A 25,206-nucleotide genomic window follows, 5' to 3' on the forward strand; every position below is an offset into this window, starting at 1 on the left:
AGAGGGGATAGATTTTATGGAAAAAATCTGTCTGGAAAGTGGAAAAGGAATAATCACGAGGATTACAATTCGGCTCTGCGAAGCAGCAGAGACCCTAACAAACTGAAACAACGATTAGTTTTCATTTTCAAAACATTGACACGGACGAAGCTTCTGTATATATCATCAGTATTGCCGTATAACAGTAGGTGGCGTATGCAGCTCTAGCCGTGCCGTGACGTGTGTGACAGACATACACGATAAATACAGATGGTGCGACTCGGATGTCAGTTACACGCGCGGGTTAGAGAGGTATATTACCAGTAGAATCTCACTCGGTCGCGCAGGAGGGCAGTTGAATTAGAAGTATTATCTAGACCATCCGAAGCGCTCGCGCGAATCATTTGTATTGAAGACCCGGGACTTCGGAGCACTCGCAACAGGTTTGGATCAATCTAAAGTAATATTAATTTAAACGCGTTGACTAATATCATAACTTTCATTTCGATAAATTATGCCGTTATCTATGGATTTGTCTTAAATGAATTGTGTATATGTTACCCAGAAGTATAAATATCACCTCTGAATACCATTCAGTGCCGACACGGGAAATCAGTCACGTGTAAAGTAACATTTCGACTGACATAGATATTCAACAGAGTTGACAATCATTGAAATAAAGGCTTTCTAAATAACACTGACATGTAGCTTGAACGGTTTGACCAGTTACCAGCTATCTAAGCGTAGTGATAACCGACGTAATTGAAAATGGTCACACTAGGGGGGTTAGTATATCTTACGTCTAGTTTGGCAGGGTGGGGCATAGGCTTGCGAGTACTCCGCTAGTACGTATTCAATTCGATGCTCGACGCCACTTGACGAATCTAGTTTTAACCGATTTCCTATGAAACGCACATGTTCTATTAAACGGTTATGTTAGGTTTAGAGACAGTGGTAAGTGGTACTGCGCGTGAGAGATCGAGTGGGAGGGAGGGAGGGCGTCCTGTGTGCGACTGCGACACCTGCGCTGATAAATACGACACCTCGCTATATCCATTATCAATGGATTCATACAATAGTCGCATAGTCGCGTCGGATAAATGTTTGCCTCTAGACGAATGAACAATTTTTAAGCTCGTTGTCAATTTGGTTTTATATATTTGTTCACGCGTTTAGTTCCCGTGAATTGTTCATAAAACAATCAACGCATCGACAAGCTCATAGAAATATACGTAAAGCCTCACTTGAAACAAGGGCGGGGCCAGGTATTTTGGAATGTGGGTAAAAGTAATCACGAAGAGCACCCCCCCCCCAGGGAATAATGCATATTTTTCATTTCTCCGTAGTAATGAAATCAAGACAAAATGTAAATTTCATGAAACTCTGCGCGCTATTGTATAGGTCACTTATAGTTTTACTATCAGTGAGGTCAGGGTACATGATGTATTACAGTCTAAGTCCTTTAAACGGTACTCTTGGGACCGATGAAAAACTTTTTGGAATTTGGGGTTACAAATAAAGAATGATATTTTAAGTTTTGAGTAAGATTGGGGCAAATTTGTTCACTGCAAAATGTTGACACGTTCAGAGAGCAGTGGCAATAAAGAGGCGGGCAGTGTTGGAGGTGGGCCGACTTTTCATTTTAAAACAGTGGATTGTTCCTTTATTTATTTTATCGGTAGCTGATTTCGTTTGATTTGTTATGATTATCCATTACTAACCCACCACGCCTATAATGGTATCGAAACGGGGAGTTTGATTTTGAAATCGGAAATCGAAGTACAGATGTAGTTCTTTGATCGGCGGTCGAATTTACAGAATTTTTGCTTGAATCGCAGTGAATAATCGGGAAATTCGGTTCAATCAAACAAGCTTCCAAACAGTCTGAACGGGCAAGCGACGGATCTCCAATGCATTTATACGTATATATAAAGTCACCGTTTGTCATTATTGCAAATTATTTATCTATGACAGAAATTTTTCTTGCAGACGCCAGATTATCGATTAGTCACCGGGACTAACAGTTAATCCTCGTATCCACGGCAACCGGAGCTCACACAGCATCAACCGGTTAATCCAGGGAGTGAGAAGAGACTGGCACCGCCGCCGCCGCCGCGTTGGTTGCTGCAGCAGCAGCAGCAGCTCTTGACGGTGACGCGCGCTCATCGGCAATGTTTCGGATAATATCAAACTAGATAGATATCGAATCGTGGAATAAAACCCTGTTTTTGTGTGTGCGTTTGATTGTGTGGTCGCTATGGAAATGTCAGAATCAACTCATATACTGGAGGGGAATCAGGTCAGTTGATTCAAATTCATTACGATTAATCTGAACGCATTTCAAATCGGGATAATATCGCGCAATCCATTTATTATATCCATCCATTAAGAATATCAAATCCAAATTTACTTCAGTATTCTCTGCCCAAGTCGGATCCAATTGACTCGGAAATAACCGTTCAAGATCGGATGTTTTTTTGAAATATATAGCATCCAACTCGGATATTTCTCGAGTCGGACACATTTTTACGGTCCCGAAGATCCGACTCGAGCGGAGTCTATCTGTACTACTAATATCGTCGATATTTTTGACTGATGACTGAAATTGTATCAAAGAAGAACCTCGTCCAGTAGAACCGTGAATTGGAGTTGATTCTTTTTTTTCAAAAAGAAAGCGCCCTGTCATTTTTGAGAGATATAGTCAAAATTGGACACTGGATGTGCCCCTGGGATGTGCCCAGTTACACGAACGGGGATTAACTTTTAATTAAAATTAAGCAACTAACCCGAATTAGGGGCTAAATCCCCGGGCCCTGTCGTCCTGCTCAGGTAGGGATTTGAACCAGCTTGTAGGGTGTTAACCGAGTCCCGAGGATGAAACTCGTAGCGAAATTCAGGAGCATTTATCGAGATTTCGCACGTGAAACCATAGTTTGTCAACTAGAGACAACAAAAGATAGTCACAGCAACTAGCATGTGGCTGGCAGACCTTTCTGGAACCACTGCCTGGAACCACTGCCTGGAACCACTGCCTGGAACCACTGCCTGGAACCACTGCCTACAGCCTATATAGCATTCAGCTTTGTACTCATGTATTGTAGTTAGTTTTCCTAAATCCTGCTCTCATGGTTTTGATTTCTAGAACGAGGGCTATACAGTATTGTTTAATCTGACTCGTCAGATGTTTGTAAAATTCAGTCACAGCGTTACATCGAGCTTGCTTGAATAATGCGCTTTCTGATTGACGGGTGATGACGTCACCGTTTAAGCGCTGCGCAACTATATATAAACGCATTGGGGCTGTTAGGGCAAGATTTTTTTTTGTACCGTAGCTGAGTTTCGGCTATATCGGTTTCGAATTCCCGTGGAGTAGGGATGACGTATTCCTGGCGTGGAATCCTCACTAACCACAAGTGGAATCCTGCGATTCGATGTTCTACTGCACGCTAGCGACACCCGGTGGATCCTCACTTGTCATAAGCGGAATCTTCTTTTGCCACAGCAGTCGATGTCCTACTTCACACTAGTGACACCTGGTGGATCCTCACTTGCCACAAGTAGAATCCCCTTGTGCGACAGTTGAAATCCTACTGTTCACTAGCGACATCTGGTGGATCATCACTTGCCACAAATGGAATCCTCTATTGAAGCAGTAGTCGATGTCCTACTGCATACAGTGACACCTGGTGGACTCAAACCGGAATTTCCAAATGCAATTGTCGGACGGGGAGTCATCATCAGAATTCATTGTAAATTAGCTTCGTGAATCAGGACCGAAGGGCTTTAGGAATCATCGTCTGCGGTAAACTGAACTATATGAAAGTCCGAGACAGTGTCAGCTTGTAGACGATTTTAAGCTTGTCACCCCACGATATAGAAAACGTTCAATCTATGTAGGCAACTGAATGTCTCGAAGGCCGTTGGAATGCCTCTACAGATGATATCAATGCTATAAATCTAATATATGTAGAATCTATTGTCAATATACGGATCGATACGTCAAACATCTGCGTTTCATAACTATCGCAGCCCAAGCTGTTCACTGCTGCGTGCACTCCTCGAGACCTCCTGCATTATTTACTGCTGCTACAGCACAAAATACTCACAGATGTATAGTTATTATAGCACTTGATTGCGCGGCACGAGATAATTGAATAATCAGTTGATTACAGTAATCACTGTGTAATCAGGTGTAGTTTACTCTCCGGAGCACGACAGCGGGGCCCAAACCATAGGATTCTACCAACCCCGTAAGTGTCACTATTATGCAGGTATCAATTTGCTATCGGTACACAAATCAGAGCGTAGGCGATATTTTTGGGGGGATGGGGATTATTTTTTTGAGAATAGTCGAACTGCCATTTGCCACAAAGAGGTGAGTTGTTTTCGAAGAGATAAGACGGTATAGAAAGGCCTGTATCGTCCTTAGTAATGCGGGGAAGGCACACGCGATCCCTGTGATACCCCAGGCTACGCCCCAACAACCCCCTCAAATGTCTGTACCCAACCCTAAGATGATCGACAGACTATCGCCACCCTTAACTGATCGTCAAGACTTGTGTTTTCAGACCCGTGGAATTTCTTTTATTTACCCAGAAAAAGTATAAACTTATTAAATGATAGGATCAATCTCGTTGAAGGCGTCATCGGAAATAAGTCTCAATACTAGAATCGTCTTTATATGCACCGTTAGAATTATTGTTGTATTTTTACAATAAAATATTGGCAGCCAAGTTGGAAATACATGTACGCAAATTGGGACTCGCGTTATACAATTTGCGTACATGTAATTCCAATTCAATATACTAAGTGTAAGTCGTCATTTGGATAAAAGTCATCAGCACATAATGATTGCGCGTCACAACTAAGTACGTTTTACTGCAGACGTTTTATCGCCGTACGTAGAAAATTAGATCGTGTCCGGGAGATTTCACCCATCAAAACGGTAATTGTCTGAGAAGGGAGTAGCTAGATTTGCAGGCAGCGTATTGAAATCTGCATCATAAACTACAAAGACGCTAAGCAAGGTGATAATTTCTAGTTGGCAGTTCATCTACATATCTAACCTAGCAGAATATTAACCGTCTTCGGCGGGTTGGTCGATTGGAGACATAAGCATATCAGTGTTACAGCAATAAGTAAGATAAGTCGAGAACTTTGTCACTGCTAGGCTATAGGCTAGTTCACTAATTTCCCAACAGAGGGAGATATCTTCCAAAACGGCTGATGATGTTTTGTACTTCATTTTGTTATAATTTTCTTTTACTAAATCTAATGCCTCCTTGTGATTATTGGAATTTCGAACTATGCTAAAAACCTTGCGAGGGTACTCAAGGCCAAAATATTGTCACATCAACATATACACACCGCCCAATAACCATATGATGTCTCCTCCAAAAAAACCTCCAACCAATTTTTAATATCTAGATATACAAAACTTTGTTGCTGCGACGACGAGATTGCCCGCCTCGATATGATATCATCGCACCATTTTATTGGTTTTGCGTCTATTTTGTACGCACCAGCTCGTCGCGAGTCTTTTATGAGTATCTCGGAATAAACACGGGATTCGACAATTATCGGTGTACTTATGATCGTTTGATGGTGCTAGTTAGATCGTGATGTTGGTTCGATACGGTCTAACGAGCTGTCGGTTGTGTTCTACGATTTTCAAGCTGTTGTACGAAATTGACATTCGTCTAACTAACACACGAACGAGAAAACTAACTTGAACGTTTATTGACACTTTGAAAATAACACATCATATATTGGTTAATATCGTCGACAATAAATACAATTATATAATATTAAGGATCAACACAGTTATTTTGGATTCGAATATGTCGATATACAATCGAATTGAATTGGCCGGCAACCAGTCTAACCCCTTTTTATTGATGACGTAGTGCACATCCTCGAGAAAATATTCATCAAAATTTATCAAAAAAAAGAATAAGAGTCGTGAAATAGAGTTAATTACAAAATCAACGCCAAAATACACAATTTCAATTGTTATTTTGAAACGTGAATTCTATGTTTTAGTAAATATCTGGCACTTGACAAAGTTATTGTAGATGCTCCATCTGTAAATAGTTTTCAAGTCTCGCCTAGACAAATTCTGGAATACCAAACAATGTGAAGTTAGTGTAATCACCGAAACGTACTAAAACAAACCGACTTGATAGCCGGGAAATCCCCCTAAAACCAACGTTAGCAACCTAGCATCACAGACCTGTGAAACCTGCCATAGGCCATCTTCACCCGTCAAGGGATTCGAACCCACTACGCTAAAGCTGTTCCCCGAACCCCTTGACCTAACGAGTCGTTGGAGTCGTTACTAGCCGACCAGAATCCGGTCGTACCAATCAGAGCGCTTGTAACAAACCGTCAGTAGACTTATGTTGGTTTTCCCGTTAAATTGACCAATCAGCGAACGTTTTACCGAACAAGGAAGTATTTCGCAAATCGATATATGACGTCATGCGCAACAGCGCCAGTAATGAAATCACGCTTCGTGAGGCCAGGGGGCTGGTGGAAGCGAGTTCGGGAGTGATACCGGACCCCTGGCAAGCGAGGATGGCCATAGACCAGGCCGGCCTTCGTTATTGGTTGCAATATATACGATACGAATATTGATGACGTTGTACACGTCGACTCGCACACAACCCCAAACGCAAGCTAGGTATCGTTAACGGTCTTTATATAGGGCGTCAAAAAGAAATCGTGGCTGGCGTCCAATCGCGAAGTGAAGTCGCGTATTCGCTACAGATTTCAACTGTCTGTCACGCCTCTCCTCCGTACGACGGTCTTTTCGATTCGTTATATCGTCCGTAATCCGTGATGTTTACTTTAATTACACGTCAATTTGTACCGGAAAGACGTTTTGCATTCACAAATAAACAATGATTTTTCACGTTCGATCGCTGATACACGACGACAACAGCGAGTTAACAGTAGTACAACGCGCTGAGAAACGTCACAAACAAATTTCAACAAAACATATTGAACCTGATTCGTTCAATCAAAGAATAATAACTGAATATGTAGTTCTATGATTTGATTCATTGTATCTTTAATAGCTTCAGGAATTCATTATAAAGCATTTGCGAAACTGGACCCCTAGTACGCTATAGTTCGTTGGACGCCAAGGAACCACTTTATTTATCACAGAGAGGGGGACGAGGAATGTTGAATCTTGGAGTAATCATTTGAATAGCGCGAGCGACCTCCATTCAAATGATCACTCCAAGGTTGAATCAAGCTTTCAATGAGCATTCGTTTCACATTACTATTATGCATAAACATAGCCCATCCCTGGCCTTTCATCTGAAAACCATACCCCGGTATGGCGGCATATCCGTTCGGAAGAAAAGCATCACTTCGATCAGCAACAATCAATTTTTTAAATATCTCGTAATCAACAAAAAGCGCTAAAGAAGCGACGATTCGCACGAGCAGACGGGAAGCGAACAGAGGTGGCAGCACATGACGGGAGGCCGCCGTACGGGGATTCTGCGGGTTCGATGATCCGTATATGCTATTTAGTAATTTGATGAGGTCTATTTTGCTCATCGAACCGACATCTATTCGCATTTGATATCTATTCATATTATTCATGGGTTCACGCGATATTTCAATAATCGCCTGTCAAAAACTATTTTTCTTTACTCGAGATTGAAGCTCTTTTGGCCCCCTGAAAAGACGAGTTATTTCGTCACATCACTTCTGCAAGCCGCGCCATGCATATATAGCCGAATGAAACTGCAATGAAAATTATACACCTGAATTTGAAAATCAGTTGCCGTTAGCAACGTACGTAACGATTGCCTATACGGTGATTAAGGGTGTGGAGTTTCCGGTATAGTTCTCTTTTTTACGTGTTCGATGTATCTGAGCTAAAGTGTCTTTACACATCTAAAAATATATACATATACGCGACGCGATGAAATAAAATGGTTTCCTGATAATCGGAGAGAATACTAAATGACTGTTTGTTTGTATATATACATATGTACTTAGAGACGGCCGCGTAACTCCCCAGGGATCTGTTTGAATATTAATGAGATGATTAAATATGGAATAATTAATCTAGTCTCGGGGGAATCTTACAGAATGCTCTCATTGGTAGTCGGTGTATCTACTGTTTACTATCAACGGCGGTATTACAATGATTAGCGTCTGGTGCGGGTGCTTGTAAAATACCCTCAAATACGCAGCTCCACAAAGTCTCGTCGGCCTTGTAAATACCCCCAATATACGGACCCAGAGGGTCTTGTGGGTCTTGTAAAATACCCCTAAAATACGCAGCTCCACAAGGTCTTGCGGGGCTTGTGAAATACCCCCAATATGCGGATCCAGAGGGTCTTGTGGGCCTTATGAAATACCTTCAATTATGCGGATCCAGAGGTCTTGTGGGCCTTGTAAAATACCTTCAAACTGAGTTACCCTTATATATTATACAATATACAGCCAAAGGCTAATGAATATAGTGGGTTGCTGAATGAACTCTTAGTTCTTTACTGCCTTATCATTATATGAAATCTAATAAACTCCTCTTGCATGATTGATAGGATAAGGGCAGATTTTCTACTTGGAAATGACGTGAAATGCATCTGACCCATCTACGAATTCCAAAAAGTGACATATCTCATAATATGCCTTTTCGGAGACGAAGAATGCCCTTATATAACATATTATAGTAGGATAATGATATGCATTTCATAAAAAATGTGTTACTCAAAAGTTGGTCGAGGATCCACCGTATGCTTCGATGAATCTAAGTGCTCCCCGGACGCTTTCTCATTTAAGTTGTGCCGAATTCGTAAATTTGAAAATCAACCTCTCAGAAAATTTTGACTCCCGTTATCTTATTATTTTTCAAAATATCCTCATTTTCCTCGCCGTTTCCACTCTCACATTCTGTGTCATCATCAGCTCTGCTCAATCCGAAGATAACCGTTCCTTCCCTACACAACATAGCGAAAAGAAATATATGAATAATTCATAAACTGTGTATGTCGTATGTTTAGCAGTCTCACAGCGTGTAGAAAATACCCACTCGCGGTGTGAAACAAATCCGCAAAATAAGCTTTGTTCCGAAATCAATCGTCGAAGACATTGATAGCAGAATAGAAACAAAAATAAGCTGATAAATCTTTTTGTCAATAATGCACGTATAGAAGATGCTAAGTAAATGCACCTTCTTTCAACGTCTCCAGGGCAACTGCCAATAAGTAGTACCTTATCTCAGTCTTATGCCTCAAGGGCACGCGGAGCATGCGCTTTTTCCAATGCCAACAATGAGCTTATTAATAATAGAAAAAAATAATTTGTAGAAACATTCGAACTGAAACATTTGTGAAACAAGAGCTGTTATCAAATCACTATTGTGGGGTTCTTTCATGCTATTTCTCCTTTCCTCAAGTGCCTGGAAACTGAACTGCAAAATGCACTGATATATCAAAATGTCGCAGAACCCTGTTTCGGCTTCACGCTTGGTGTATACGTCGATATACGTACTTGCCCTTTTCATTTCTTCGCGCCGCTGACAACGTCTGTCGCTGGAACCACTCCTGAACTTTTGCTTTAGAGATGAACTTCATTACCCTCGACTCGTTAAGCTTGAATTCAATTCAATCGCTATTAGAAGTAATTGACGATGTATCGACCAAATGGAGCCGATCGCAACGAGAAGTCAACGAATCTCCGTTGAGATTTGAACCCGGCGCTCGAGTCCGCCAATTTCTATTTACATAAATGAGTTTGGCGTGCTCCCCCCACGGCCGCACGCGACCGCAGTCCGTCATCGAGACAAACTTTCAATCAGAAAGTTATATCTGTTTATACTTAAAAGTGCATTGATGTCGATATGAGAAGTCTTGTTGCTTAAGTCGAGAGCGGTGGCTGTTGTGATAAACTAAGTGGAAGGAGAGGAAAGGGGGATGAGAAGAAGGAGAAAGACACAGAGAAAGGATAGATGAGCAAATGGGAGAAAGTGGAGGAGAAATAATAAAAAGTGAGAAAGTGGAGGAGAAATAATAAAAAGTGAGAAAGTGGAGGAAAAGATAATAAAAAGTGAGAAAGTGGAGGAGAAATAATAAAAGGTAGAAAGTGGAGGAGAAAATGCAGAAAGGGAGGAAAAGGAAATTGAGGAAAAGGGGGTAAGGCGAAAAGGAGAAATGGTGAAGAGACAAGGAATAAGGAAGAAAGGTGGAGGGAGAAAGAGGGAGGTATAGTTGGAGTCAGTCACGTTTAAGGTGCCGTCGGCGACGTGTCTAAATACACCACGTTTTCAACACTTCAAAGTGTTTCTACAAATTGAATTATACATCAACCGCGCGCAACACATTCTGTCACCGGTAGAAAAAATACCTTCGCTCTAAAAACAGAAAAAGAAACGTTTTTGATGTTTATTTTTCTAACTCTCGATTGGATTGAATATTTTACTCAAGATTCATCAGCAATCAGTTCGAGATTTGTTTTTCGAGTTTGATTATCTAAGTGGTTTAATTCAATTCTGCCCTGGGACTGCAGTTGCTCAAAAGACGGTTTAACCAGTGGATATAGTGATAATTAAAAGTTCGTAAGGCATTTATCCGCCTGTTATGTATAACTGCCCTTGAGCAACTGGCCCCTGGAGTTTAGGGCAATTCATTTTTCTTCGTCTTGTTTCTTTGGTTCGTGTGGGCGGTCAATCAGTTTCACAAAGTTGGTCTTGAATACTTTGTAATTCGGATTTCTCAAATCGCTCTGCCATAGTTGCAGAGGTGGATCCGAGGGAAGGGTGCAGGGGTGTGCACCACCTCCCCGAAAAGTTTCCCTGAAATTTAACAGCAAAATGAAATATGTAAAACTTATACCTGAACATGTTCAAAGCTTCTTTCTGTATTTTCAAGATTGAGTTTATTTTCGCCGATTAGCTCTCCTTCTGGTTGCCCTTTTAATATTGTGATAATGATATGCCTTAATTTAGGTGTGCACCCCTCCCCGATCGGCCCCTCGCTGGATTTTCAATTTTCGCGAGATTTCAATTTTTTGAGAGCGGTGAATAATAATGATCGATACCGTAGCTCACAGTGACAGTGAACGAGGGAGTTCCGGTTCCGGGCTGCAGCGGGGAACGCGTGGTGCTGAATGTAAATTACAACAGACGTTTGATTAGAGCGCGAGTATGGCGGGGGAGTGGGGAGGCGAGGGACAATTCATGTGTTCGTTATTGACGGTATTCAAAGTGTGAATAGTTTGGTAAATTCAAATGTTCAAGCACAGAATTTAAATGAGCATTTACCGATTGAAACAGAAGCCGCCGCTGCTCGAGTGAGATTAAGACTGTATACCTCATAGTGTGACATGTTAATGTCGGTATCAATCTTAAGCTCCGAACCGCCGCCCTTTCGGTAATTCATCATTGTTAAGTGTCTCCACGATAATCTCATGAAACAGCACTGATAAAATGTCTAATGTCGCGGGTTTGTAGTTCATTTTTTGATTAGAAATGTCTCGTGTGTAGTACTGAACACATGTGAAGTGTGGACGATCAGTATTTGAAATTGTGCTGACAAAATGTCTAATGTCTGGTGGTTGTAGTTCATTTTCTATTAGAAATATCTCAGGTGAAGTACTGAACACATGCGAAGTGTGGACGATCAGTATATGAGAGTGAGCTGATAAAATGTCTAATGTGTGGTGTTTGTAGTTCATTTTCAATTAAATATATCTCAGGTGAAGTACTGAACACATGCGAAGTGCGGACGATCAGTATTTTAGAGTGAGCTGATAAAATGTCTAATGTGTGGTGTTTTTAGTTCGCATTCAATTAAAGATGTCTCCGCTGAAGTCACGTGAAACGTAGGTTCCGGAATTCCGTTGAAACGATCAGGTTGTGAAAGAGTGCTGAAAAAGTATCTAATGTCTAATGTTTGTAGGTGAAGCACTAGCACATCTTAAGTGCGGACGATCAGTTTCTGAAATGGTGTCTGTAGTTCACGTACAGCTAGAAATATCTCCGGCGAAGTGGTGAACGATCAAAAATCGAAAGAAATGAGACTGTACGTGTCAATTAATATTTGTTTGCGTGTCGTCTACGCATGTAAAACGATCTAAAACATATTTGTTCGGGAAAACTTCGAACGAAAACGGGGTTTGCCGCGGCAAAACTGAAAATCACACGCAGAGAAAATTGCCATCACAAAAATGGGGTTTGTCGCGGCAAAACGTTATATCACACGCAGAGAAAATTGCCATCACAAAAATGGGGTTTGTCGCGGCAAAACGTTATATCACACGCAGAGAAAATTGCCATCACAAAAACGGGGTTTGCCGCGGCAAAACGTTATATCACACGCAGAGAAAATTGTCATCTGGGTCGAGGCTTTATCGAGAGTCGTGCATGACTTTCAATGACCAAATAAAGCGCTGACCACACAGAGATAAAATGCAATAACGTTCCGGTGTTGGCATAGCAACTGCTGATTCTGTACCCGAATATACATCTTCAACTATATCGATTCCTGTCTAAAAACCTGTAACGAGTTTTCAATATACACTTTCATTTTCTGGATGACAAATTCTCTCTGTCTTGTTGTCAATTAGTTATGGTTGATTCTACGAATTGAAAGCGTGATGAGCCGTTGCGTTTGACGGCGATTTCATCGGAATCGATCTTTTGATCTTAAAATAGGAACGATTGGATCTAGAAAAATCGGAAGGTCGCCGTCGGGGTCCTGAAGAAAAGAAAAGGCCGTTAGCGGATCAAGCAGCCATGTTAATGGACACAATAGCGGGGTCCCTCTATCTAGGGTAGGACATCTTTGAAGACATAAATCCGAAATGATGTAATTTCAAAGATGTTCAGTGCCAAATTTGTAGGTTTTCACGCAATCCCTGCGATTCGATTGATATTCGATTTAGTTGTTTTTTCTGAGCGTCACTCTGTGTCACGTGCGTTCACGAGAAACGAGAAACATGATTTGGGGTAAAAATGTTTCCGAGGCCAAGCACGTTTTGTTGCCACGTTTCTGCGTTTCGTAATTCCGGTCTTTTTCTTCCGTGTCGTGTGTATTGGGCTTCCTGTAGTCGCTTGACTTAATCGACCGTTCGCAAACACGGAAGCAGAAAAACACAAACATATTTCCGATCGTTTCCGTGTCTCTCGCGCGTATACGAGAAACATGGATTCGAGAAACAATGTTTCCGAGTGTTTATGTGTTTCCCCGAACCCACCGCGCACCTGCCAGGAACGAAACAAGTACAAGCACCAGTCAACGACGATATACAAATCGATTTAGAACGTAATTTCAGTTGTGATTAAACCCGTTCGCTCTCGACGGATAGACTTCCAGTTTATGATAACGTCTTAAATCTGGTAATGATATTTCTAGTATGTGATGATCACGTAGACGCACCACCCACGGTTCGCCGGTATCTCGTCTCGCATATACACCCGAGATCGAATTTCTCGACGTACAAATCCGATATGATATATATCAGATAACCGAGCCGTGGTGTAACTGATGCTGTAGCCTTCGCGGCGAGCAGCTGCAAGAACGACCAATATAACCGTGCTTTATTACAATCATCATTATTATGGAGGAAGGGCACATTGAATATCCTATTTCAGGCAATTTTTTCATCAATCGTTGAACATTTCTATTTGAACTGCTTTTTGTACAATATGTATTACTGCCTCCAGTAAGAGAGTCATCAGTGTTCTCCAAATGCTGGAATTATAAAAAGGGGCTGCACTCATTGTTCAGTGTATGACATCGTGGCTGTTGAAGTAGTAATCCCCCCCCCCCAAAAATACAGAAACTTAACTTAAATTTGGTATAATATCTTCTATTTCTGGTAGGGGCAGCAGATATTTTAAAAGGGGTGGCTGATTTTCAGAGGGGTGGATGTAAAAATCATAGGGGTGGCCGCCCTTCTAAAACCTGTTGTGGGAGAACACAAAAACGATTTAATTGAATCGGCTGCAAATGGCATGCGACGTTCGCAGCCGTGCCAAGGGCTATTTATGCATAAGTTGTTTCAGGTGATTTATCCTCGGTAAAATGATTAGAAATCCATTAAAGAAAAAAAATTCATCTTTCATTGAAATATATATATCATGTTTCCCTTTAATATGTCGAACGTTTTGGGGTAAACATATACATTAAATGCCTTCTCAAGATACGTCACAACCGAGAGATTTAACCGTTAAAGAGTAACCAGTGATCGGTGTTGACCAAGTGACAATTGAAAGTCCATGATAGCCACAGTATTCACCTGAACGTATCTTACTAACAACTTTTGAGCTGGATTCACAGATTTTGTCAAGAATTCTAATATTTTCCTCAGAGTTAAACAATTGAAAATGCACTAATTTCAACTCATCAGACTTAACTTGCAACTGTGGAACGGCGTATATTTGCCCGAGGCCCGGAGACACTTAGTTGAAATTCATTGCGATATCGTAGCAATGTAAGTCCCTGAGCCAATCCAGGTTAAAGCCGCGTCATGATCGGGGACAGAACTCCAATTATCTGTAACGAGATGTCGACTGAACACGCACCTGCAACAATCCCCTGCTGGGTTTCTAGGAAATTCGCTAAGATTGCTGGGAGTGCGCGCGCGTGCGTGTCATGGCCGCCACTTGGAGCGCGAAGCAAATTTTTTTGCTTTGTTGATAAAGGCAGTTTTTCATCCTTTACTCTATTTGCGTATAATATCCACAATGCTTTCTTCTTTCTTTCAGAATCTCTTTCAGTCGCCTCTCTATCGCTCTGTATTCTATCTACCTTTTTCTATCGTTTGTTTGCTAAGAAAACATGTCTTATTTTCAGGGTGTTGAAGGAAAGGTCATCGCGAATACGACACTGATATTGTTCACCCACTATTTTCCATTTCTTCTTATCCTTTCTCGCTTGACTAGTTTTCGTTTATTTTCTATTACGAAGGTTTTTACATCATAGCAATCAAATCACCAAAAATGAAAACAATTTTGATGCTTTTGATTCTCCAAGAATGATCTCAATGGATTTAACTACCTTCACTGAACCCTGGGCCAAGTTGCACACTTGTGACTTAAGTCTAAAAGCGGTCTTAAATCTGAGGACTAGTCTTAAGTTGTTAGATTGCCTATATAGAACTATGGTCTTAGATCTGAGCCATCAACTGTGCAACTGGCCCCTGTGATAAAAAAAAAAAATTTCCGATTAATTTATTTCTTATGTACTTACTTGCTCTCCCGGCCGCAGCGACCGTCCTATAACTTTGTCATAAACGACGTACGGGATTTTAAAGACCTTCCTCTGCTCCACATGACGACCGAGCTAGAGGTTAGTAAAGGTACTGAGCCAATGATGTTAGTATGAACCAGTCCGACTTTTAGTGTTTAGTGTGCGGAAACCAGTCAAACTGTCGTCTGGTGGAAGCCAGTTGATGTTAGAGTGTGAAAACATGGACACCGTTTATATTTATTGATGTATAGTTCGATATAGATGCATATTACTACGTGTATAATTGTTTCACTTATCACATTCAGAATAGGTGTATTAGTTATTTTTTGCGTGGGGTTCATTCATTCATTACGTACGCATGAAATTTGAATTTTTCAACCCCAACCGCCATCCCCAATCCCACCCTGTACGAAAAATCGGCAATTTTTCATATACGTTAAGCATTACAGTACGCAATATTGCGTACGTAATAAATGAAAGACCCCGTGTGCACATAGGAGTGTGCGAGGATGTATTTGAAAAAAGAAATTTTCAAGTATACTCTTTGAGTTTGCTGCTAAGTCGGAATATACTAGTTTCCTTAGTTAAAGCTAGTGTTTGAGGCTCGATAGCTAAATTGGATTGAACCTCACCGGCAAAATCCCACTTTAAACGTTATCTGTATTGTATATACGTATGTATTCTATCTTTTTTTCGTAAAATAAACCATTACCCCCGACTTGACTTCAATAGGTGTGGTGATATTGTAATGAAGCTTTTAGGGCCAAATTTCGGAAAGAATCGCCTCCGAATCCGAGTAACTTACTACGAAAACCTCGAAATTCTTTTTTTCTCACACGAATATGTCGCAATCACTCCCCCGTGCATATATCCACGTGGGACTTAGCAAATTACAGACATAACTAGGGAAATCGATAGTTATTTTGATGTTAGCGTGAATTCAGTTATTATATATTACACGTGTAGATTGTTATGTTTAAATGAAATGTATATTAATCGTAGTTAAAGTCAGATCTTTTGACTTGAAGAGGGATAACTGAGTCGGATGATTCAGTAGACTCCGCTCAAGTCTGATCTGTTGACTTGAGAGTGATATCTGAGTTGGATGATACAGTAGACTCCGCTCAAGTCAGATCATTTGACTTGTCAGTGATGTCTGAATTGGATGATACAGTAGACTCCGCTCAAGTCAGATCTTTTGACTTGAGAGTGATATCTGAGTTTGATGATACAGTAGACTCCGCTCAAGTCAGATCATTTGACTTGTCAGTGATGTCTGAATTGGATGATACAGTAGACTCCGCTCAAGTCAGATCTTTTGACTTGAGAGTGATATCTGAGTTGGATGGTACAGTAGACTCTGTTCAAGTCTGATCTTTTGACTTGAGAGCGATATCTGAGTTGGATGGCACAGTAGACTCCGCTCAAGTCAGGATCTTTTGACTTGAGAGTGATATCTGAGTTGGATGATACAGTAGACTCCGCTCAAGTCAGGATCTTTTGACTTGAGAGCGATATCTGAGTTTGATGATACAGTCGACTCCGCTCAAGTCAGGATCTTTTGACTTGAGAGTGATATCTGAGTTGGATGATACAGTAGACTCCGCTCAAGTCTGATCTTTTGACTTGAGAGTGATATCTGAGTTGGATGGTACAGTAGACTCCGCTCAAGTCTGATCTTTTGACTTGAGAGTGATATCTGAGTTGGATGATACAGTAGACTCCGCTCAAGTCTGATCTTTTGACTTGAGAGTGATATCTGAGTTGGATGGTACAGTAGACTACGCTCAAGTCGGATCTTTTGACTTGAGAGTGAGATCTGAGTTGGATGGTACAGTAGACTCCGCTCAAGTCGGATCTTTTGACTTGAGAGTGATATCTGAGTTTGATGATACAGTCGACTCCGCTCAAGTCTGATCTGTTGACTCGAGAGTGATATCTGAGTTGGATGGTACAGTAGACTCCGCTCAAGTCAGGATCTTTTGACTTGACAGTGATATCTGAGTTGGATGATACAGTAGACTCCGCTCAAGTCTGATCTTTTGACTTGAGGGTGATATCTGAGTTTGATGATACAGTAGACTCCGCTCAAGTCTGATCTTTTGACTTGACAGTGATATCTGAATTGGATAATACTGTAGACTCATCTCAAGTTGGATCTTTTAAGCATTACCTGACTTGGCGCCAGCCTACTGTATTTGGAATTTTTTTGTTTTTAGTTGGTTGTACCACCGATTGAGCAACATTTAGATTGCGGGATCATTCATTTATAGCGCATTAAATCACGAAATTAAGGATATCGACGTACGTAAGATAACCTCAATTTACCCGCACAGTTCCGCGTACGTGACCCTCCATCCTCGCATTGATGTGAACGTGATATAAAATGAATGATCTCCGTGTAGAAGCACTTCTATAAAACCGAAATATTTCACCAACAGTCACGCACACGACCGATTGTCGATGGTGTTTTTATTTGATGTATTTAAACTAAATGTTTGGAGAAAAATTGTCGACGATGTTTCCATGCGATCGTCACGCATCTGCGTCTCCAGTCGCCGTGTACACGATGAACGCGTACTAGTAAAACACATTTCACGCTGCCGGGAGTGGTTTAATATTTCATTTGATGTCGTTTCGTGTAGACTTTGCTCTTTGAATGTCACCTCGAATTAGAATTAATGATTCGAAACGAAGATCGTCTGCGGTACGAAGATTAATACTTCATTTTGCGCGCGCCTTGAGGCAGGTGAAGGTCGGCCTTACGACTGTGACTCGTTGCGACGAACTTGCCGCAGTCGGCCTATACCGGCCCAAAGCCGACCTTCACCCGGCTTAAAGGTCAGTGGAGGCCGGTCTCCACTCTAGACCTGTCTTTAAATGTGTTTAACCTTCTTTAAATCTACCATGCAGGAACTTAAATTCTGTAAATGCTACTGAACATTTCTGGGCCTCTAAAATGTTCAGATCTTTCGGTTATGATTTTTTTAAACCTATGATTCATGACGATTCTGGAGGCACTGTGGTCGGTGTATGAAAATACATTGGCTCCGCGTATTATTACCCCTTCACCCTGGCGAAAGTGAACTTTTGATCAAGTTAGCTCTTTCGAAAATCGATTGATTGCTTACGAGACAGCACTGGCCGTATAATTTGAAATCCTAACTAAGAATTATGATTGGAGTCTGAAACATTTCTTTGAGCAAGTAGTTTATTTCAACATTTCTTCTTAATCCCAAAAGTCACGTACAATATACATGATAAATAACAAGGAGCCGTGTAACCTGCATCTTCACCCGTCAAGGGATTCGAACCCACTACGCTAAAGCTGTTCCCCGAACCCCTTGACCTCACGAGTCGTTGGAGTCGTTACTAGCCGACCAGAATCCGGTCGTACCAATCACAGCGCTTGTAACAAACCGTCAGTAGACTTCTGTTGGTTTTCCCGTTAAATTAACCAATCAGCGAACGTTTTACCGAACAAGGAAGTATTTCGCAAATCGATATATGACGTCACGCGCAACAGCGCCAGTAATGAAATCACGCTTCGTGAGGCCAGGGGGCTGGTGGAAGCGAGTTCGGGAGTGATACCGGACCCCTGGCAAGCGAGGATGTGTAACCTGGTGTAGAAAAAATGCAACGAGTCGAATGGTACTTTATTAGATTAAGTAGTATTTTTTAAGCACGAGCTTTCGCTGCCAACGCGTAGTAACTTTATCAGGTGCACGAGTGATGGAGCGACAATACGCCATAGTAGCGAAAGCTCGTGCGTCAAATGAGTCAACCTTTGAAGTACTGTGTTGTGTGTATTTAAACTGAACAAACGAGCGTTCCCTCTGAGTCTCTCCTGAGACCAAACCACTCTCCGTCCGGTCCCTTATTACACTAATTAACTACTAATCAATAGTATCGATTAGCCCCTCGAAGACAGACGTGCTTTATCAAGTGCGCGGATGATTGGGACTTGGGTAAATATTCGTAGTATCGATTATCGATTATTCGCTCGTCTGCCCCTTGCGGCCATGCGGTGGATCACGTGACCCAAGTACGAGACTATTATATGTGTCTTACCGATATTTAATGTGTATAGAGATTCATCGCGTTGGCCTACCTGATTGAAATTACTTGCGCTTCTGAAATCTTACGGAGCCGCGCTGGAAATTGATTTGATTACTGTCGTTGCCGCAACGGTTATTGAATTAAAATTATGTTCTCCTTACCGTGATTTAATCAAACCAAAACAGTTCACTTCAACGCGGAACTACCTTTTCGACCACCAGATGGCGTGACTAGCATTTAGTGTTAGTCTTAATGTTTTCCTCCACACATATATATATATATATATCTATACCATGATATTTTCCTCATATCATATCATAGAAATGGTTGGAGTTTGATAAATATTCGTATTCGAGTTGTCCCTCTGTATAACTCTCGTTTCAATTTCAAAATTTTATCAATTAATCAATCAATTAATCATTAAATCATTAAACCGCCGAATCCAAATATATACATTATCGAACGAATTGATTTACAGATAGTAAATTGATTCCGTTGAAGTTTAGGTTTAGGTTTAGGTTTAGGTTTATTTATTTCTCTCTAACCAAACATTGGTACATAGAGGTTACAAGAATTTGTACAATAAAATTTATAATTTACAAAACTTAAAAACAAGAAAACAGAGATACACATAGAATAGAAGTCCCAGTGACTACTAGCGACACCTGGTGGAGCCTCACCTGCCACAGTAGAATTCTAGGTTCTCATTGATGTATCGGATGCACGTAGGATATCATGTAATCGTCAGTTCCACAGCGAGGGGAGTAAGGGGGCGGGGGGGGGGGGGGGTAGGGCGGAGGGAATTGAGATAACATACAATGCTAGTTGTTATAGCTCTCTCTTCGATCAGTAGCCGATAGAGCACGTCGTACGCCGGAAGTAACGATAATGAACCGGAAGTGCCGAGTTTCACCTGGTAATAATAAAGTGGAATTCTTTCTCAATCGATATGTCGGTTTAGAGAAGAAAATATGGCCCTCTCCCAGATTCCATGGAAAACATATATGATTACATAGATTTAAAATGAAAACAAAATGCTAATATTCACAGAGCCCCTTGAACCTCTGTCACAATGCACTTAGGATCTTAAACTCAAGGGTCAGCTGTGCAGACCCGGTGGAACTGGATCCCGAGTAGGATAAGTGAAATTTAGAAAAAAGGAAAGAAAAGAAAAGTGTTGAATTGAGGAGCTCACTCGCTGTGCCTGCACCTCTAACTATATAATAAAACATATGTGTGGATTTTTTGTTTTTATAGACCCCCGGTGACACACCAGCTACCACGCCTGACATCAGTTCAGACACCTATCAGCTGGTTAATGGCGACGATATGAAGGATAAAGACACGTCTAGTATGCCTATGGCAAGTTTTAATTTCATCAATTCGATCATCGGAAGCGGAATTATCGGTACGTATAGAACCGTTGAGGAAACGGTCTTTGTTACGATGGTATAAAATGCAACGCTACGAAAGATACTTATCGTTTGAAATGTACATGATTCCCGAGGATGACTAGATAAGGATAAAACATCAAGTCATTTCTACGATCGCTGTAGAGTATTCCCGAGTATTCCCGACTATTCCCGAGTATTCACGGTTGTTAAAAAGAGCAAAAAGAGAAAATTTGAATTTTTGTTAGCTAGATTAGTTGGTTCAGTATTAGAATGAATCGACGTTCAATGAAACCGCTTTTAAATACAGATCTCTGATTTATCGACTTTCAAGCGCCATCGATCATCCTCCATTCCTCCAGGAAATATATCAACACTGGATGATCAATCATCGCGTTTAAATTGATGAGAGAATATCTTTTGTTTAAATTCTAAAAAGGCGAAGTTTTCAAAACGGATTTACATCGAAGTATTGATGGTGGTTTCGGTGTCGCGGGTTTTACGACTATTAAGGAACATTTCGATCAAATTGGTATAATTTCGGGACACTAAAAGACCGCATTGGGTTGGGGTTAATGAAATATACGGTGAAAAATTCACAACAGTCCCAACACGCTACCGAGTTCCCTGATTCTCAACTCAGTGAAATATTTACAGCAGTCGCAACACGCTACCGAGTTCCCTGATTCTCAACTCGGTGAAATATTTTGAGCAGTCCCAACACGCTACCGAGTTCCCTGATTCTCAACTCAGTGAAATATTTACAGCAGTCCCAACGCTACCGAGTTCCCTGATTCTCAACTCGGTGAAATATTTACAGCAGTCCCAACACGCTACCGAGTTCCCTGATTCTCAACTCGGTGAAATATTTTGAGCAGTCCCAACACGCTACCGAGTTCCCTGATTCTCAACTCAGTGAAATATTTACAGCAGTCCCAACGCTACCGAGTTCCCTGATTCTCAACTCGGTGAAATATTTACAGCAGTCCCAACACGCTACCGAGTTCCCTGATTCTCAACTCAGTGAAATATTTACAGCAGTCCCAACGCTACCGAGTTCCCTGATTCTCAACTCGGTGAAATATTTACAGCAGTCCCAACACGCTACCGAGTTCCCTGATTCTCAACTCGGTGAAATATTTACAGTAGTCTCAACGCGCTACCGAGTTCCCTGATTCTCAACTCGGTGAAATATTTACAGCAGTCCCAACACGCTACCGAGTTCCCTGATTCTCAACTCGGTGAAATATTTACAGCAGTCTCAACGCGCTACCGAGTTCCCTGATTCTCAACTCGGTGAAATATTTACAGCAGTCTCAACACGCTACCGAGTTCCCTGATTCTGAACTCGGTGAAATATCGACAATCCCAAAGTTGCCGAGTTCTCTGATTGTCAACTGCATATCCAGTCAACTCAGTCACGAATTACATTTCATAATTACATATCATAATATATTAATGTATGCACTTTCTATACGATTAATAGATGGGTTGTTATAAAATGTAGGCCACTATTTCGTCTGCCAAAGGGATTATCACAGCTAAATGCATAAATACGTAGAGCAATTAACGGCTTTACTAACATTGTCACCTCATAATCATAATTATCATGATAATTAACATTTTGCATGCAAACTTTTACGATTTTTGTACATGTTGCAATAATGGCGGAAATTGATCACAATTTCCGCATAACCGATGTAGGTCAAATTCCCCTCGGGAAGAGGTTCCCAGCTTGGTATTATATTCCCCAGGTAAAGATCCCAAATCTTCTTAGGCAGGCAGACATCCCCCACCAGTAGAATGGAGTCCAACTCATATTTTTGTATTCAATTAATAGAATTCGCCGAATGTTGCGAATTGGAAGTTATTTTTTCATACCAAAAGTTTTCGCAAAGCTAAAATATAAGTCAAACAGAGTCCGGTCCAAATATAAAACAGTTTGAATGTTAAAATTTTGCGATTCAAATAAGTTCGTTAATACTAAAAGCTATAGGGAGACCATCAGGAAAACGACCTACTGTCCATGTTCTCACGGCGGTGATTTTTAAATAAATGATATTTTATATTTTCAGGGGCTCCCTACGCCTTAAAACAGGCTGGATTTGGATTAGGTTTAATACTCATAGTTCTAGTCGCTTTTCTCACAGGTTCGGCACTCAGTTTTAACTCTCTTTTATCGATTCAAATAGTTTTTTTTACCCATTGTGTTTTCATTTCTTGTTGCTGTTGTTGTTTTTAGATTACTCGATCTCGCTGTTAATATACGGTGGAAGTTTATCCAATACGAATTCATATCAGGTCAGTATCAAAATAACCCTCACCGAGAGACTGGTTGCCTTTGCCTCATCCTCGCTTGCCTGGGTTTGATTACCTCCCGCCGAAGCTAACGCCAACACAAATCCTGATGGCCGCATACCCTTCATTGGTCTATTACACCGCCCGAGATTTCTTGGGTGCGGGCGGACAGTTGGCGCTCAGCGGCCACCAGTCTATACATCTAGCCAATTAGAAGCGTGGTATTGATGATAGAGCGAATCTGTCGGTGAAAAACAAAGCATCTGATTTCGTTTAGGAGTCTATTTCACAAATTGTAAAACTGAAACGTCTCATTTCAGGATATGATGAGGGCCGCGTTCGGTCGGCCTGGATTTTACATACTGACTTTCATCCAAGCATTATATCCATTCATAGGTTAGTCGATACCCCGACGTTTTTTCATTGATTGAACTTACTATAATTGACGTTGGCAAGCAAGTGTTTCTCATGCTACTCATATGCCACGGTACTTAGAGCCGTCAAATTTGACAATACATTTTTTGGAGCAGTTGCTGAAAATTTGGTCATAGTTCACCAGTGGATAGTTGACATAGTGACAAAGTTCACCATTACTATGGTATTTATCCATAGCATTTTTTGTACGAATTTCAATTTGGAAATGTACAAAAAATGCTTTTGCACACGAGTGACGTCACCGCATTCTAGCAATTCCTACCGATGCTGTGGCTGGGCTTTTGTCAGTTTACATGACGACAATTTCCTTACAAATTATTGCGATGGACTACGAACGACTTCAGAGCGGACTGTTAACCGTATACTGGCGTTGATGCCGATGAATTCCAAATATTGTAATCGATCTATTTTTTTTCAGCGATGATCAGTTATAACGTTATCATCGGAGACACAATTACCAAAGTAATAACTCGGTTAGGCGGAGGTAAGATTACAAACTTCCCGATTACTCGACTCCATGACGTCACTATAGATATCTTGCAGTCATATGATCGACGCCGCCATATTTGTTAGCAAACGCAATATGCATCATGCCCTCCACTACCTGCTTTACTCGCTTTACCCCCGGCTTTCCCGTTCCCCACCCTTCTCCCCAGAATTTCCTCTACTCCGCCTTTCCCTATATCTCAACTATTCTATATTTTCAACTGTACTCCCTACAAATTCCCTTATCTCCCCACCGTCCTCATCCCTAGTCCACGCCCGTATGCTGGAGACGTGTTAATGCGTTTATTTTTACCCTTATCGCCAGTGTAACATCAGCGCAGACAATAATAATATGATCTACCAGTGTCAGGTGTCCCCGGTGGCCATGCGGACTCCGTTCTCAGAGAGAACCATCATCATTTGACGGCAGAGATAATGGTTCCCAACGCCCACCAGTCAGTAATGGCACTATGCGCCGACTTACATCCATGTAAGACAAGCTCAGCGATATAACGTTCAATGGAGGGCTTAACTGCATCGTTAAAACGTGCTATGGGTGAAAATAGACTATGAATTCATACAATGAATCAATATCTATGTAAGAGGTCCGTCGTTGTTTGGTTGCCAACCAGTGCCGGAGAGCTGCATACAGCAAATTTAGAAAAAATGAAATGATCAGGGGATTTAGAAACTTCGAGGTTCTGTCAAGTAACTCGCATGATGTGTTATCCAACCAATATGGCGTTGGATACGGTCTGGTTCGTGATCAGATGTCTCATTCGTGTAGGCTGCCGGCCGCTCAACCACTCCCAGCCGGTATCGACCTTCTTTCTATCCCGGTATCTCCATTTTTATCATTCGCGAGTATAATTCCAGTTATCGAACCATATGCATGAACTGTTTTGCAGAGCATTTAGCCCATACGGTGTTAGGAAATCGACAGTTCGTGATAGCGCTGACGACTGTACTGGTTACATTACCTTTATCATTGTACAGAAACGTATCTAAACTTAGCAAGGTTCGTATGATATCTTTACCTTCTATTCGAACGAAATATAAGTCAATTAATCATTTTATCTTATCCTATAAAACGGTTCTCGCAATTCGGACTGACGAATGTCTCCTAATACGTCAGGATTCATGCTGCTCTTCGAAATCCTGGATTCCAAAAAATCCTCCAAATATCTAAGAAGCATTTTCAAGAACCTCAAATCCCCTTAAATTCCTTTAAGATTTGAGAGAGTTTACACTGATGGACCCCTTGAGATGCTTCCACTAACCATGAAATTTGTTCCTTTCCCTACTAAACCCAATATCTGCTCCTGAAATTCTCGAAAACT

General features: G+C 41.2%; 1 protein-coding gene across 1 annotated transcript in view; it reads left to right on the top strand.

Moving 5' to 3' along the window:
- The first annotated feature begins 725 nt into the window (after positions 1–725).
- The window catches only part of LOC141911928 (putative sodium-coupled neutral amino acid transporter 11), a 30,207-nt gene continuing 5,726 nt past the window's right edge, over positions 726–25,206 (top strand). Inside the window, exons 1-8 of the mRNA XM_074803037.1 lie at positions 726–764; positions 1,969–2,278; positions 20,514–20,664; positions 22,723–22,797; positions 22,890–22,948; positions 23,266–23,341; positions 23,799–23,864; positions 24,775–24,884. Coding sequence (XP_074659138.1) covers positions 2,237–2,278; positions 20,514–20,664; positions 22,723–22,797; positions 22,890–22,948; positions 23,266–23,341; positions 23,799–23,864; positions 24,775–24,884 — 579 coding nt within the window. The 5' untranslated portion in view covers positions 726–764; positions 1,969–2,236. The remainder of the gene's footprint in view (positions 765–1,968; positions 2,279–20,513; positions 20,665–22,722; positions 22,798–22,889; positions 22,949–23,265; positions 23,342–23,798; positions 23,865–24,774; positions 24,885–25,206) is intronic.

Source organism: Tubulanus polymorphus, chromosome 10 (assembly GCF_964204645.1).
Source record: "Tubulanus polymorphus chromosome 10, tnTubPoly1.2, whole genome shotgun sequence".
NCBI classification, from domain to species: Eukaryota; Metazoa; Nemertea; class Palaeonemertea; order Tubulaniformes; family Tubulanidae; genus Tubulanus; species Tubulanus polymorphus.